The sequence below is a fragment of the Pomacea canaliculata genome, linkage group LG6 (assembly GCF_003073045.1).
Source record: "Pomacea canaliculata isolate SZHN2017 linkage group LG6, ASM307304v1, whole genome shotgun sequence".
NCBI lineage: Eukaryota > Metazoa > Mollusca > Gastropoda > Architaenioglossa > Ampullariidae > Pomacea > Pomacea canaliculata.
The window spans coordinates 11387145-11400296 of record NC_037595.1 but is presented as its reverse complement, the minus strand read 5'-3'; the positions used below and the strand labels follow the sequence as shown (position 1 = coordinate 11400296).

Genomic DNA, 13152 nt, shown 5'->3' with positions numbered 1-13152 from the left:
TTAATTCAAAATAACGAAAGTCTCCTCCTCATCATCATCAATCATCATCATCTCTACTGTATTTACTGCTGCTAGTTCTGAAGTTTTAGTTTGTTGCTGCATAAGTTTTCTCAATGACAAATATCTCAAAAAACTATTCTGATTATAATCCTCTTTGTAGCAAGTGCTACCGGAGTTTACTGTCATACAACTCAAAGCAGGCACAGTGAACGGTCAAGAACAGTAACTCCATCAAGCTAATCCGTAGCAAAAAGGTGTTGTCTCCCTTTTGGTAGCAAGTTATCTTGTAATCATGGTCATTTAAAACGCTGACTGTCGCGATACATTCATCGCGCAAGTAAAAGCTAAAAAATCGGGATAGTATTATCCAAGCTTAATTAAAACATTTTAAGAATGAGCGGATCTTGGTATCAGCGTACAGCTCAAAGAAAAATACGTTTTGGAGACGGCGATTTTTTAAAATTACTCCGTCAAGACTGATTTTTTAAAATGTTACATGCTGATAAACTGGTCTAAGTCCAATCACAGATATGTATCCCTCCTTTTCACATTTACAGATATTTTTTGTAATGTATGTGTATAATCTAGTATTATGGTTGTTTTTTAAAGTAAACTTTTCTTTTACAAAATAACATGGTGAGTGAAAGTTCCTGCTTGTATTTTTTTTAAGTTTATTTGTTTCTTAACAACCAGAATATATCCTCTAAATGATGTCTATGATTGTGCGTTTGCACGAAGACAAGTAGGAAATGAGGATTACCCAGAAAACCTTTCCACAGGCAAGATCTTCGCTACACGTCACAATCAGGTCTCTTTCTCTCTCACACACACACATCACGTTCTTCGCATACTACGTCACATTCTAGACACGTTGGACATCGGGTCACACTCCCTGCACATAACACCAGGTCACACACCACACACTTTATAGATCAAAGCGAAGGAAATGAAGCAATTGTTCTGATTTCCGTATTGTATACAACTACTCGGGAGCAACATGAATAAGTACAGTAAGTAAAATGTAAATGCACCGGAGACGAGTACCGGCAGACTCAGACATGCGCAGTAACACTTTTTTTTTAAAATCAACTTGCTACTCAAGATGATGGGGAACGCTGCACACGGGGTGCCAACTGTCACGTCTGCTACATTGCTTCCCTGAGAATGGTGGACCTTGCAGTCTGTCGCTTGAATCCATGTGCTCCCCCTAACTGGTGCAAGTCGAGGGAATAATGAAATGAAAGAAATGTTTCGGGGAACAGCTGGTTGTCAACTATTCCAGTTTTTTTTCTTCACAACCAACCAATTCGTTCTCCCAAACACGCACTTGCCTTTCAGCATCCGATTGTCCACCTGTGGTAAATGACTTGACCAAGGCAGTGTCACGAAATACGCACCACAAAGTGAAGGTATATATTACAGAGTAAGTATTATATTAAAATAAAATGTGAGTTAGCTAATGAACTAGTTGAGCGATATCTATATTTTTAAAAAACGCTTTTAAAAAGTGACGGTGTTCTTTCAGATCAAAATTTTTTTATGTGTTAATTAATTTAAATGTTGTCTTCATCATTAAATCTTTCTTCCCTTCTCTCTTTCTAGTCATGTCAAAAAGCATTCAAAACTTTCGGTTATGAGTTTACTTTTCTTTGTGACAAGGGCTTATATGTTGTATATAAACTGAAACTAGAACTACAGAGCCATTCATTTGTTTCTCGTAAAAAAAAAATTAATACATAAGTGTTGTAGAGAAGAGAATCCATTACAAGAATCAATAAGGGAAAATATATTGTGGGCCAACAGTTATCTCCCTTATTAAAGAAAATAGTTACAGTATTTATAACAGACATTTTCTTACTGTAACATTTCACACAACACACGGCAATCAAATATGAAAGGAAACACAAGACACCATTTCAGACAATATAGACATTCTGTTTATTAAACTTTTAATAAATATAAAATCAACTCAGTTTATGAATCGGTATAATCAAATTATTTTAATTCTAAGCCCAGGAAAACTATTTTCTATCATATGCTATATTTAAATTGTCTTAAGTATAATAAGAATCGAAATAGTCAAATGACTAACGAAATATGGTTAAGATTTCTATGTAAATCTCAAGAGGTTGCTATGGCTACTACTAATTAAAGCTGCCGCTTTACTTACGACATAGGCAGATATCAGTGAGGTTACAGGGTTAACAGATTAATACTCTGGGGTAGAAAGGAAGAATAAAATTTGCTTGAGAAGCCAATAACAGTGTTTTGTAAGAACTGTTAGTACGTATGAACGTGTTCGGTCTGAGTTATTTATTACAGGGGAGAAAATTTCTTTCTATTTACAGAAAAAAAAGAGTGAATAATGGGGGTGCTTTATGCATTCAAGGAAAATGTGTCGCAGTTAAATAAAACTGATTTTCCTTTCCTTTAATTTAACAAAAAGGTTTGTTGTTTGTGGTCATTTTTGTCTCTCGCCATCATGATCAGAAGATGTAAGTTTTTATTTAAATTTCACAAAAAACATGTGACTCAAAAGATCAGTTCGATGATAATGTAAAACGATGAAGTTCACTGCATTCTACATTACTTTTATAGGAAACTAATGTTTTATTCTTTAGGTGACCTTTTCCCGGCAATAACTAGGACCGGAGGAAAAATGTATCTAGGAGGAAGACGATGGAGGCAGTTCCTGTAAGTCTCTATCTCATGTTCTATGCACGACAACGTTTTGAACATTATTTGGACTTTTACTTCTAGAATTTGCTCCAAGTGTCCGCAGGTTTGAAGCTATTGAATAGAGCCGAAGAGTCTGATACCGTGATATTTAGAGACCGCTGCTTACAGCCTGTGCTAGAGTAAACAACATTCAAATGTAATATCTACACAAGCAAAAGCTGGTCGTTCAGATATTTAGTTTGTACACGCGGTTTTGTCTTGACTTTGACATCTTATCAATCATTTTATTCAAATATTAACGGTAGTATGTCGACACAAAAATGTTATTGTTCTAAACGGGTTTTCTCATTACAGAGATGTTACAGCGCCAGAATGTCGATGTTGGCACATTGTATGTATTCACTGACTTCATTCAGCGCTTGGGTTGGCACGCAGAAGAGCACCAGAGTAAAATGTGTATAAGTCGTTGCTGTATAATGTGAACTGCGAGTCTGGTACTAAAGACACTTTCTGGCCGGTCTTAAGGCTGACAATATCGTGGATCATACCAACGCAGTTTGAAATGTTCATAAAATTGATATTCTTACTGTCAATGGAGAGAGAGATGTAGCCATAGCCACTCCCATATGTCTGGTCATACAAGTTGGCCATGAAGATGTAAGTTCCAGTGACGGGGGCCGTGAAGACACCAGTGGCTGTATCATAGCCTCCACCTTCGTTGTAGTCGACCACATCGAATATAAAAGGATTACCTGCCGTCACATTAAGAGGTGTACTCAGACGTACCCTAAATGAAACCAGTCTTGTTGCATTTTCTGTCAGGAGAAAAAAAGACATAAAATACTTTTTTTTTGCTGATGGGTAATATATGTTTTTTATTAGTTAAAACTTCAAGCGTGTTTGTGCGTTTGCTTGTGTGTGTATATAGCTAATACAGGCATTTATTATATTACAATATATAATAAACTAACAATTGGAAAGAGCTTTAATCAAGATGATTTTGCTCAAAATTCTGGTGACCACCACCAAATTCTCGATGTACAAGCCTGTGTACAAAGACAGAGGTTTGAAACACAAACATTGATGACAGCCAGATTGACAAATAGACTACACAATACTTAGTAGATAATTCATCTTTTACACTAGTGGATATAAAAAATATTGTGATGAGCTCAGTTCTATGATTTACGGTGTAGTAGGTCAATACATTAAAATCATTGTAGAAGATTTCGGTCAACCCTACTTTTACTTTTTCCTTAATGATATCATGATCACAGACTGCCTATCAAATAATCTAAGAAATAGCTTGACTTCAACATTTGTTCCTCTTACGTGTCATGGTCCTCATGTTCATCCTTAGATCCTCAAGTGACTGGATCGTTGTCAATGCGTTCTCTGAGAGTTCTCTCATTGACATCACCGCCATCTTGTCCTGCTTGTCCTGGTCCTGTCCTTCCTGTCTGCCCATGAAGTCTCGTACCTGGTCAAGCTGCACGGCTTTGTCATCAGACCTGTAGGTGAAAAAGGTCACGTGACCCTCCTTGTTTCCCCGCTGACGGTACCGGGTGAGAGCGTCGTCGTCCAGCAGCGCCGCCTGTAGCTCCGATTTGTGCAGGACGATGTCGGCGTCGGCGTCGGTGTGACAGGAAGAGGCCGCACGTGTCACGAGTCGAGACAGCAGCTGCTTGGTGTCACGCGCCACAATCCGCTCCGCCTCCATCTCCGTCAGTGCTGCACGCTGCACACACTCCATCTCCTCCAGAGCCTCGTCACAAGCACGGGTCGCCCACGTCATCAACGCTTCGTATTTGGAAGTCACGTTTGACGTCATTTCCTGTTTCTGTCGGGATAACTCTAGCGTGTCACGCTCCAGACGACCCAGTACATTCTCCAGCACTTGGATCTTGACACAAGAAAGACATTCAAATAGTTCCCACTTCTAGAGGTCAGATTAGCATAATCAGATAATGTTAAGATTATCTAAAGCTTTTATTGAACAGACTGACCTGCTGGTTTGCAGTCACGATAAGTCTGTTCACCTCTCCTTTCGCTCGCGTGACAGCCGCCATAAAATCTTCCGTAGTGTGACCTTCATGTGACGTCAGCTTACAGTGCAGGCAGACGCTGACGTCACACTGACGACAGTGGAAACACAGCGATTGGCCAGCGTGACTCGGGCACTCTCTTGTCTTCACGACTTTGGAGGTGGCCTTGCCAACAGCTCCGGCATCGAGAGGTCGCACGCGGTGACCTTGCGCATGGATGGGGTGCATACGACTGCATCGGGAGCACATCCTGTGACGACAGTCTCCGCACTCGTGTGTCGCTGTCTCGCGGCTGCCGTCCTCACACGTGTCACACTCTACAGGTAGGTCTAGACTGGCGTCAGGTTCATCATCACAGTCCACGTAGAAATTGGTCTGAAATAGGTGAGATGTACCCTTGATCTACTTGCTCTCTAGATGTCCTATTTATTTGTTTCAGCGAAATGTTGCTATCGTGTTGTATCGCTAGGTTACAACGTAAATCGTGTCACAAAATATAAATTATATTCCAATCTATAAAGTGTGACCAAACACATGAGATGGAAGATTTGTTCGTCATGATATTGTTTTAAGTGGCTTACCTTTGTCTGCACATATTTATTTAATTTTTAACTGATCTGAAACCTGATCAATGTATGGACTGAAAAAGGTATTAATAAAAATATAAAAGCATTTGTCAGGGAAAGGAGTATCCACGAGTGTAAAATGCTGTAGCAATATTGATATACATGATTACAAGTACAGGTCAAAGTTATCGTTGGTTTGATGTTAACACTTTACGCTTGAAACTGTTTTTCTGGAAAGCAAATAAACAAATACGTTTAATCATTTAAATTGTTGTTAATACAAAATAAATGATGAATATGATTAATCTTTAAGATCCTACAAAAATGAAAGATTGACTGAAAAACAATGTAAAAGTAGGAAGACGAAAGCTTTATGAGTTTTGTAGTGATCCTTTTAGGGTATAAGTGTAGTTCCTCTAATACATGTAGTATTCAAATTTAGTAAGGATATTTTTCTCTGTTGTTTCTGGTCATTTGACAAGAGTACAAATTTGTTCCTCGTTATCTTCTATGCGTGTTGCCTTGTTGAACAGAAGCTTTAAAAAAAGTTATGCCCTCCAGATATTACTCACTCAGACAGACTTAAGGCTGCTTCACACTTAGAAACACAACGCATTTACTTGGGTTGTTTTTTTTTTTTTCCCTCACCGCAGGGTTCTAACAAACGTGGGTATTGTAGAAAAGGGGAAAAAAGTACAATTTTATATGTTATTTCGTCCTATTTTGTATTTTGGAATTGTTTTGTAAGTTTCTACAATAAAATAACAAAAACACCTTTTTTAAAACACAAACTCCTTAAGGCGAGCACAAATAAAATGAAATATTTAAGAGAAAGAAAGAGAGAGGTGGGGGGGGGGGGGAATTGTCTGAGAGGATAGAATAAATAAAGTAACAAGACTTGGTAGAGGTTCGATTAAATGTTATCAGGTTTTTGCCACAACAAGTATAAGGGCAAGATTCTGGAAACTTTGTGGATAAACTTTGATCAATTCTTTGCTGCAGAATCTCAGAATAATACTTGGTTACCACTTCATACGATTTATTGCTAACTTATAGCAGGATACCACTTGGGAGAAACTGAAGGAAGCACATAAAAGGACAAACTAGATCTTCGTGTGACTCACCTGAAACTGACTCACTCCACCTGCGGGGACAGGTATAGAGACACGGCATGTAGGACACTGAAATATCACTTCCTTGTCTTCTTCCTCCTCGGTACTGTCATCAATTTTGTCTTCTTTCTTTTCTTCAGGATTCGTTTCCTTCTCAGTAACCTCTATGTTTTGCTTGTTCTCTTCGCACGTTTTCTTCGTGTCTTTCACCGGACTGTCGTCTGCGTGTGAAGCCGATTTCTTGGACGTTGCGGTGACGACGATGTTCTCCAGACACGGCAGACAGAAGGTGTGAAAACATGGCAGCAGCTTGGGAGTGCGACCACGATAGGACTCCATGCACAGACTGCAGGACAAACGCAAATCGGAGCCCCGCTTGTAATGTCGTCCAGTCGCCATTTGGATGTAGTAATTGAAACGTTGAAACTCCTGCCTGTCCTTATATATGGTAAACTTGTAACAATTAATAATTGAAAACGATGCCAATGAAACGATGGTTCTGATTCCCGTATTGTCCGGCAGGCTTTTTTCAAGCAAGTGTAACCACAACTAGTCTGAAGCGGCAGTACAAAGGAAAATGTAAAATCCCTGCAACAAGTACAAGCAGACTCAGACATGCGCAGTGACACTTTTCTGATAAGGCTTACTACACAAGGGGTAACGCTCCACACGGGGTATCGACTGTCACACTTTCCACACTGCGTCGCTCTCGGGTGGAGGGGAGGGCACATGCACTCAGTCAAGATCGTCTAGCACGTACTGTGTGGTATCTCGCCTTCACAAACCGCAGGGACCAACGGTCTCACCCTTTACCGGTTGCTTAGCACACACACGGAGCTAACTGACATGAGTTTGTTTCAGTTCACCGGGAGGAAAGCGAACTAGAGTAACCCCGGTAATGGGATAGTGAACACGTAGAATAAGGGTCGTAATGAGTGATATGTTCAAACTAGGGTATTTATTATGAGAGAGTGAAATAACCTCACGGCTTTACGGCTATGACTAATGACGGCTCTATATGTCTGCCTGTACGGTTGATCCAGGAAAGAGGATGGAATATGTAAAGAATATCATGGTGAGGGCAGGTAGAGTGGGGACGGGTGTAGAGTTGCCCATGTGTTCTGCCTCGTGGAAAGCGTGGAAAGCGTGTGTCCTCGAAGTGGATGCGATTCGTGCCTTGCTCACCCCTCGTTAAGGTGGACAGGGGAGGGTATTTAAAGACCAACATGAATGGTTTGTGTCTAATTGCAGATATGACAATATAGGAGATTTAAACCTAACCTGTACATTTCAGCTTCCTAAACGAATCCTTTAATTAATTCTCTGCTAGCAAAATACGGGATTCGCACCTGCGATCAACGAGCGTCCCTAACAGTGTGCTACGTCACGTGGCTGCAACAGTCCAACCAGTCAAGCGGCGACTCTTGCTCTCGTTTGGCCACGTGACCCAACAGGACACTTTGTCGAATACTGTTATTCAAAGTACCTTGGAGAAGGTCCGACGCCGCAGAGAGGAGAGGAAGATCTGGCTTACGAACTTGAAGAACTTATCGTCCTGTGAGTGGCGGGCCTTGCAGTCCGCCATTTGTATCCATGTGCTCACCTCCAGCGACCAACGACCGATCCAGTCGAGGGACGACGAAGTGAAACGAAAGCAATGAATCGTGTTTCGGGGAAAAACTGTTTCATTGTCATGCTGGTTTCTCAACAATCAACGAGTTCGTGCTACTGCCTGTAACATCCGTTTGTCTATTTGTGGTAAATAACTCAACCTAGGTAGCGAGACTAGTGAGAATAGTGCAGGTATGTTAAAAAGAGAAATAAAAATTAAAATGAGTCATTTAAGAGACAACGAGTTTGGTGTCCGATGTATTTCTGTAAACGAAAGGCCTTTGGTGGCAATTTGTCACTTTAATGTTACAGGTCCAAATTTATTTACAGTTGTCAGTATTATTAATCCTTTCTTGCATTCTCTCTTTCCAAAGTCGTGACAAAACGGTATTAAAACTGTCGGTCTGGGATTTGCTTTATTTCCCTTTATTTGTGGGAATCTTTTTAAGTGTTGTATATAAACTTTAACCCACTACAGACATATTCATTGGTTTATCATTAATGTTTAAATCTTTAGAATTTAAGAAATGAAAGAACCCTTTACGAAAATCGATGAGGAGCAAAATCTACCAAGAACAGCAACCATGAAAACAAATCGTATGGAGAAAAGTTGTCTCCCTTATCCAAGAGTGTATTTTCTAGTCAATTTCTTTCTGTAACATTTGATTTGACACAAGATAATCAAATATGAAGGAAATACTAGACATAATTTCAGACAAAATAGGTATTCCGTTTATTTGAAAAGAATATAAATTCGAGATAGGTAATCGGTATTTTCAAATAATTTTAATTCTAAACACAGGAAAATTCATTTTAATGTGCTATAGTTAAATGTTGTATCTATACTTTTAACTGACTACAGATAAATTCATTCGTTTATCATTAATGTTCCAATCTTTACAATTAATTACAAAAGTCAACGAGGAGCAAAATCGACCAAGAACAGTAACCATGAAAAAAAAATCGTATGGAGAAACGTTATCTCCCTTATCAAAGAAGCACAGTATTTTCTTGTCATTTTCTTTCTGTAACATTTGATATGACACAAGATAATCAAATATGAAGGAAATACTAGACATCATTTCAGACAAAATAGATATTTCGTTTACTTAATTTTGAATTAATGTAAAATCAAGATAGGTGATCGGTATTTTAATTAAAATAATTTTACTTGTAAACACATGGAAATAAATTTCATGCACTATTGTTAGCTTTGCTTAAGCATCTTAAATCCAAGAATTCTGGCAAAACAGCTGGATTATATTTGTGTGAAATATTTAAATATCGAATTGTCAGATGCCTGACGAAATAAGGTGGAGACGTCTGTGTGTGCAGGTTGCTATGACAACGCCCTATGTAAGCTGCCGCTTTACTTGTGTGTCACGTGTTTCAAAGAAGAATACTATTGGCCACAACGGAATGTGGAAATGTTTTGAGAAACCAGTAACAGCAGTTACTTTTGTAAGTCTGTCAGCAGGTGGGAAATAGTTCATTCTAGGTTATGTACTGAAGGTTTAAAACATGTCTTTCTGGAGGTAACAGGTAATAAACAGTTTCTGTATTTACAGACATGTTACAGCGCGAGAATGTTGATGTTGGCACATTGTGTGTGTTCACTGACTTCATTCAATGCCTGGGTTGGCGCACAGCAGAGCACCAGTGTAAAATGTGTATAACTCATTATTCAATAATGTGAACTGCGTGTTTGGTACTAATGACACTTTCTGGCCGGTCTTAAGGCTGACAATATCGTGGAGCATGCCAACGCTGTTTGAAACGTTCATATAATTCATAATCTTACTGTCTATGGAGAGAGAGATGTAGCTATAGCCAGTCGCATAGTACGTGGAATACAAGTTGGCTACAAAGATGTAAGTTCCAGTGACGGGGGCCGTGAAGACACCAGTGGCTGTGTCATAGCCTCCACCTTCGTTGTAGTCGACCATATCGAATATCACAGTATTTCCTGTCGTCACAGTCAGGTTCGAACTTCGCCGTACTCTGAATGACACCGACCTTATCGCATTCTCTGTTAGAAGACAACAGTGAAATGTGATAAAACGAGTTAGTGGAAAATATTACATCCGTAAGAAATTCATGTGTGTTTGCGTGATGGAATGAGTTGTGTTGTGCGTGTATAGTTTATAGTGCGTATAAGGTACTTTACAGCTAGTTGTAATATTATTAACAGCAACAACAGCATCACGAAGTATCATTGGTCCACTGGGAGTGAGTCACTTTAAGAAGACGTCGAGATCACCGATCGAGACTATGGCTATACATTATTCGTCTTAAGTTACAATGTAAATGGCCATAACATTGAGGCATTGTATTCGTCCAATTTTAAAGTACTACACGAGTATTTTTTTTTCTTTTTTATTGTAGTGTCTTTGTAGTAATAAAGTATTTTTTCTAAGATCGATGACTAGATGTAAAGAAGAATAAATTTTGCTTATTCTGTTACCCTCATAGATAAGGATTTGTTATGTGCCATTTGTCTCTCTTGTAAGGACTTGGTCATTTAAAGCATCGCGATCATGTTTATCTTCAAATCATTCAGTTCCTTAGTCATTGCTACAGCTCTCTAAGATATCAAAGTCAGTTTGAAAATATATAAAAATTACTGAAAATACTAATTTAAGTACAAGACCTAAGTTATTTCATTTCAAACTTTAGACCTATGTCGCACACAACAATATTCCTTCTACATACCTATCATTCTAGTCATGTTCATTCCAAATCCTCCATTGACTTGGTCATCGACACGGCTTTTTCTGAGAGTTCTCTCATTGACATCATCACCATCTTGTCCTGCTTGTCCTGGTCCTGTCCTTCCTGTCTGCCCACGAAGTCTCTCACCTGGTCTAGCTGCACGGCTTTGTCATCTGACCTGCACCTAAAGAAGGTCACGTGACCCTCCTTGTTCCCCCGTTGACGGTATCGGGTGAGAGCGTCGTCGTCCAGCAGCGCCGCCTGCAGCTCCGATTTGTGCAGCACGATGTCGGCGTCGGCGTCGGTGTGACAGGAAGAGGCCGCACGCGTCACGAGGCGAGACAGCAGCTGTTTGGTGTCACGCGCCACAATCCGCTCGGCCTCCATCTCCTTCAGTGCTGCACGCTGCACGCACTCCATCTCCTCCAGCGCCTCGTCACGTGCTCGGGTCGCCCACGTCATCAATGCTTCGTATCGTGACGTCACGTTTGACAACATTTCCTGCTTCTGGCGGGATAACTCTAGCGTGTCACGCTCCAGACGACCCAGTACAGCCTCCAGCACTTGGATCTAGATACGAGAGAGACATTCAAATATTTTCCTCGTCTAGAGGTCAGATTAGAATAGTCAGATAATGTTAATAAGATTATCTAAAAGCTTTTATTGAACAGACTCACCTGCTGGTTTGCAGTCACCATAAGTCTGTTTACCTCTCCTTTGGCTCGTGTGACAGCCGCCATAAAATCTTCCGTAGTGTGACCTTCGTGTGACGTCAGCTTACAGTGCAGGCAGACGCTGACGTCACACTGACGACAGTGGAAGCACAGCGATTGGCCAGCGTGACTCGGGCACTCTCTTGTCTTTACAACTCTGGAGGTGGCCTTGCCAGCAGCTCCGGCCTCGAGAGGTCGCACGTGATGACCTTGCGCATGGATCACGTGCAGACGACTGCATCGGGAGCACATCTTGTGACGACAGTCTCCGCACTCGTGTGTCGCTGTCTCGCGGCTGCCGTCCTCACACGTGTCACACTCCACAGGTAGGTCTAGACTGGCTTCAGGTTCATCTTCACAGTCCACGTAGAAATTGGTCTGAAATAGGTGAGATGTACACTTGGTCTACCTGCTCTCTCAGACAGACTTAAGGCTGCTTCACACTTAAAAACACAACCCATTTACTTCTTGTTTTGTTTTCCTCACCGCAGGGTTCAAACAAATGTGGGTATTGTACAACAGTATAAAAAGTACAGTTTTTCTATTTATTTCGTGTTAATTTTTTTATTTGAAATGGTTTTGTACATTTCTACAATAAAATGACTAAACACATTTTTTTTTAAAAGACAGAATCCCCTTAAAGCCAAAAAACAATGAAAGGAAATAATTAAGAACGAGGAAGAGAAAAGAAAGTGGCTGGGAGAATGAGAATAAGTAAAGCAACAAGACTTGGTAGAGGTTTTGTTAAATGTTATCAGGTTTTTGATACAAATAGTATAAGGGGAAGATTCTGGAAACTTTGTTGATGTCCTTCGATCAGTTCTTAGCTGCAGAATCTCACAATAATACTTGTTATCACCTTTATACGATTTATTGCTAGAGTATAGCAGGATAATACTTGTGAGAAACTGAATGAAGTATACGGACAAGGTAGAACGTGTGACTCACCTGAAACTGACTCACTCCACCTGCGGGGACAGGTATAGAGACACGGCATGTAGGACACTGAAATATCACTTCCTTGTCTTCTTCCTCCTCGGTACTATCATCATTTTTGTCTTCTTTCTTTTGTCCAGGATTTGTTTCCTTCTCAGTAACTTCTATGGTCTGCTTGTTCTCTTCACACGTTTTCTTCTTGTCTTTGACTGGACTGTCGTCTGCGTGTGAAGCCGATTTCTTGGACGTTGCGGTGACGACGATGTTCTCGAGACACGGCAGACAGAAGGTGTGAAAACATGGCAGCAGCTTGGGGGTGCGACCACGATAGGACTCCATGCACAGACTGCAGGACAAACGCAAATCGGAGCCCCGCTTGTAATGTCGTCCAGCCGCCATTTGGATGTAGTAATTGAAACCCCCTGCCTGTCCTTATATATGGTAAACTTGTGACAATTAATAATTGAAAACGATGCCAATGAAACGATGGTTCTGATTATCGTATTGTCGATCAGGCTTTTTCAAGCAAGTGTAACCACAACTAGTCTGGAGCGGCAGCAGTAAGGAAAATGTAAAATCCCTTGTGACAAGTACAAGCAGACTCAGACATGCGCAGTGACACTTTTTTGATAAGACTTAGTACACAAGGGGTAACGCTGCACACGGGGTATCAACTGTCCACACTGAGCCCTCTCGGGTGGAGGGGAGGACAATCGATTAAGTTCACAAACATGCACTCAGTCAGTATCATCTAGCACGTACTGTGTGTTATCTCGCC

At 40.5% G+C, this 13152-nt stretch overlaps 2 protein-coding genes across 3 annotated transcripts; both read right to left on the bottom strand.

Annotated features, from left to right (window-relative positions):
• Window positions 1–1927: 1927 nt before the first annotated feature.
• LOC112566206 (tripartite motif-containing protein 45-like) lies at window positions 1928–6947 on the bottom strand. 2 transcript variants are annotated; one of them, XM_025242226.1, is made up of 4 exons: window positions 6415–6947; window positions 4686–5099; window positions 4012–4582; window positions 1928–3494 (listed from the first exon to the last, which is right to left on the bottom strand). In XM_025242226.1, the coding sequence occupies exons 1-4, from the start codon at window positions 6799–6801 to the stop codon at window positions 3088–3090; spliced, it is 1779 nt and encodes a 592-aa protein (XP_025098011.1). In that variant the 5' UTR covers window positions 6802–6947; the 3' UTR covers window positions 1928–3087. The 2 variants fall into 2 exon arrangements, with proteins under 2 accessions (XP_025098011.1, XP_025098012.1); XM_025242227.1 differs by having other exon boundaries at window positions 1928–3431.
• Window positions 6948–9903: 2956 nt separating this feature from the next.
• On the bottom strand, window positions 9904–13152 carry LOC112566210 (E3 ubiquitin-protein ligase TRIM56-like). Its single transcript, XM_025242232.1, has 4 exons — window positions 12387–13152; window positions 11403–11816; window positions 10726–11295; window positions 9904–10042 (listed from the first exon to the last, which is right to left on the bottom strand). Exons 1-3 carry the CDS (start codon window positions 12771–12773, stop codon window positions 10744–10746), a joined length of 1353 nt encoding a protein of 450 aa, XP_025098017.1. The 5' UTR covers window positions 12774–13152; the 3' UTR covers window positions 9904–10042; window positions 10726–10743.

Bases quoted from the DNA above. Each gene is read 5' to 3' on its own strand.
- LOC112566210 (XM_025242232.1), bottom strand. From the start codon at position 12,773: ATGGCGGCTGGACGACATTACAAGCGGGGCTCCGATTTGCGTTTGTCC. The intron at 11,817-12,386 runs GTGAGTCACACG...CACCTATTTCAG, and splicing joins GTGGAGTGAGTCAGTTTCAG to ACCAATTTCTACGTGGACTG. The intron at 11,296-11,402 runs GTGAGTCTGTTC...TCTCGTATCTAG, and splicing joins TGGTGACTGCAAACCAGCAG to ATCCAAGTGCTGGAGGCTGT.
- LOC112566206 (XM_025242226.1), bottom strand. From the start codon at position 6,801: ATGGCGACTGGACGACATTACAAGCGGGGCTCCGATTTGCGTTTGTCC. The intron at 5,100-6,414 runs GTGAGTCACACG...CACCTATTTCAG, and splicing joins GTGGAGTGAGTCAGTTTCAG to ACCAATTTCTACGTGGACTG. The intron at 4,583-4,685 runs GTCAGTCTGTTC...TCTTGTGTCAAG, and splicing joins TCGTGACTGCAAACCAGCAG to ATCCAAGTGCTGGAGAATGT.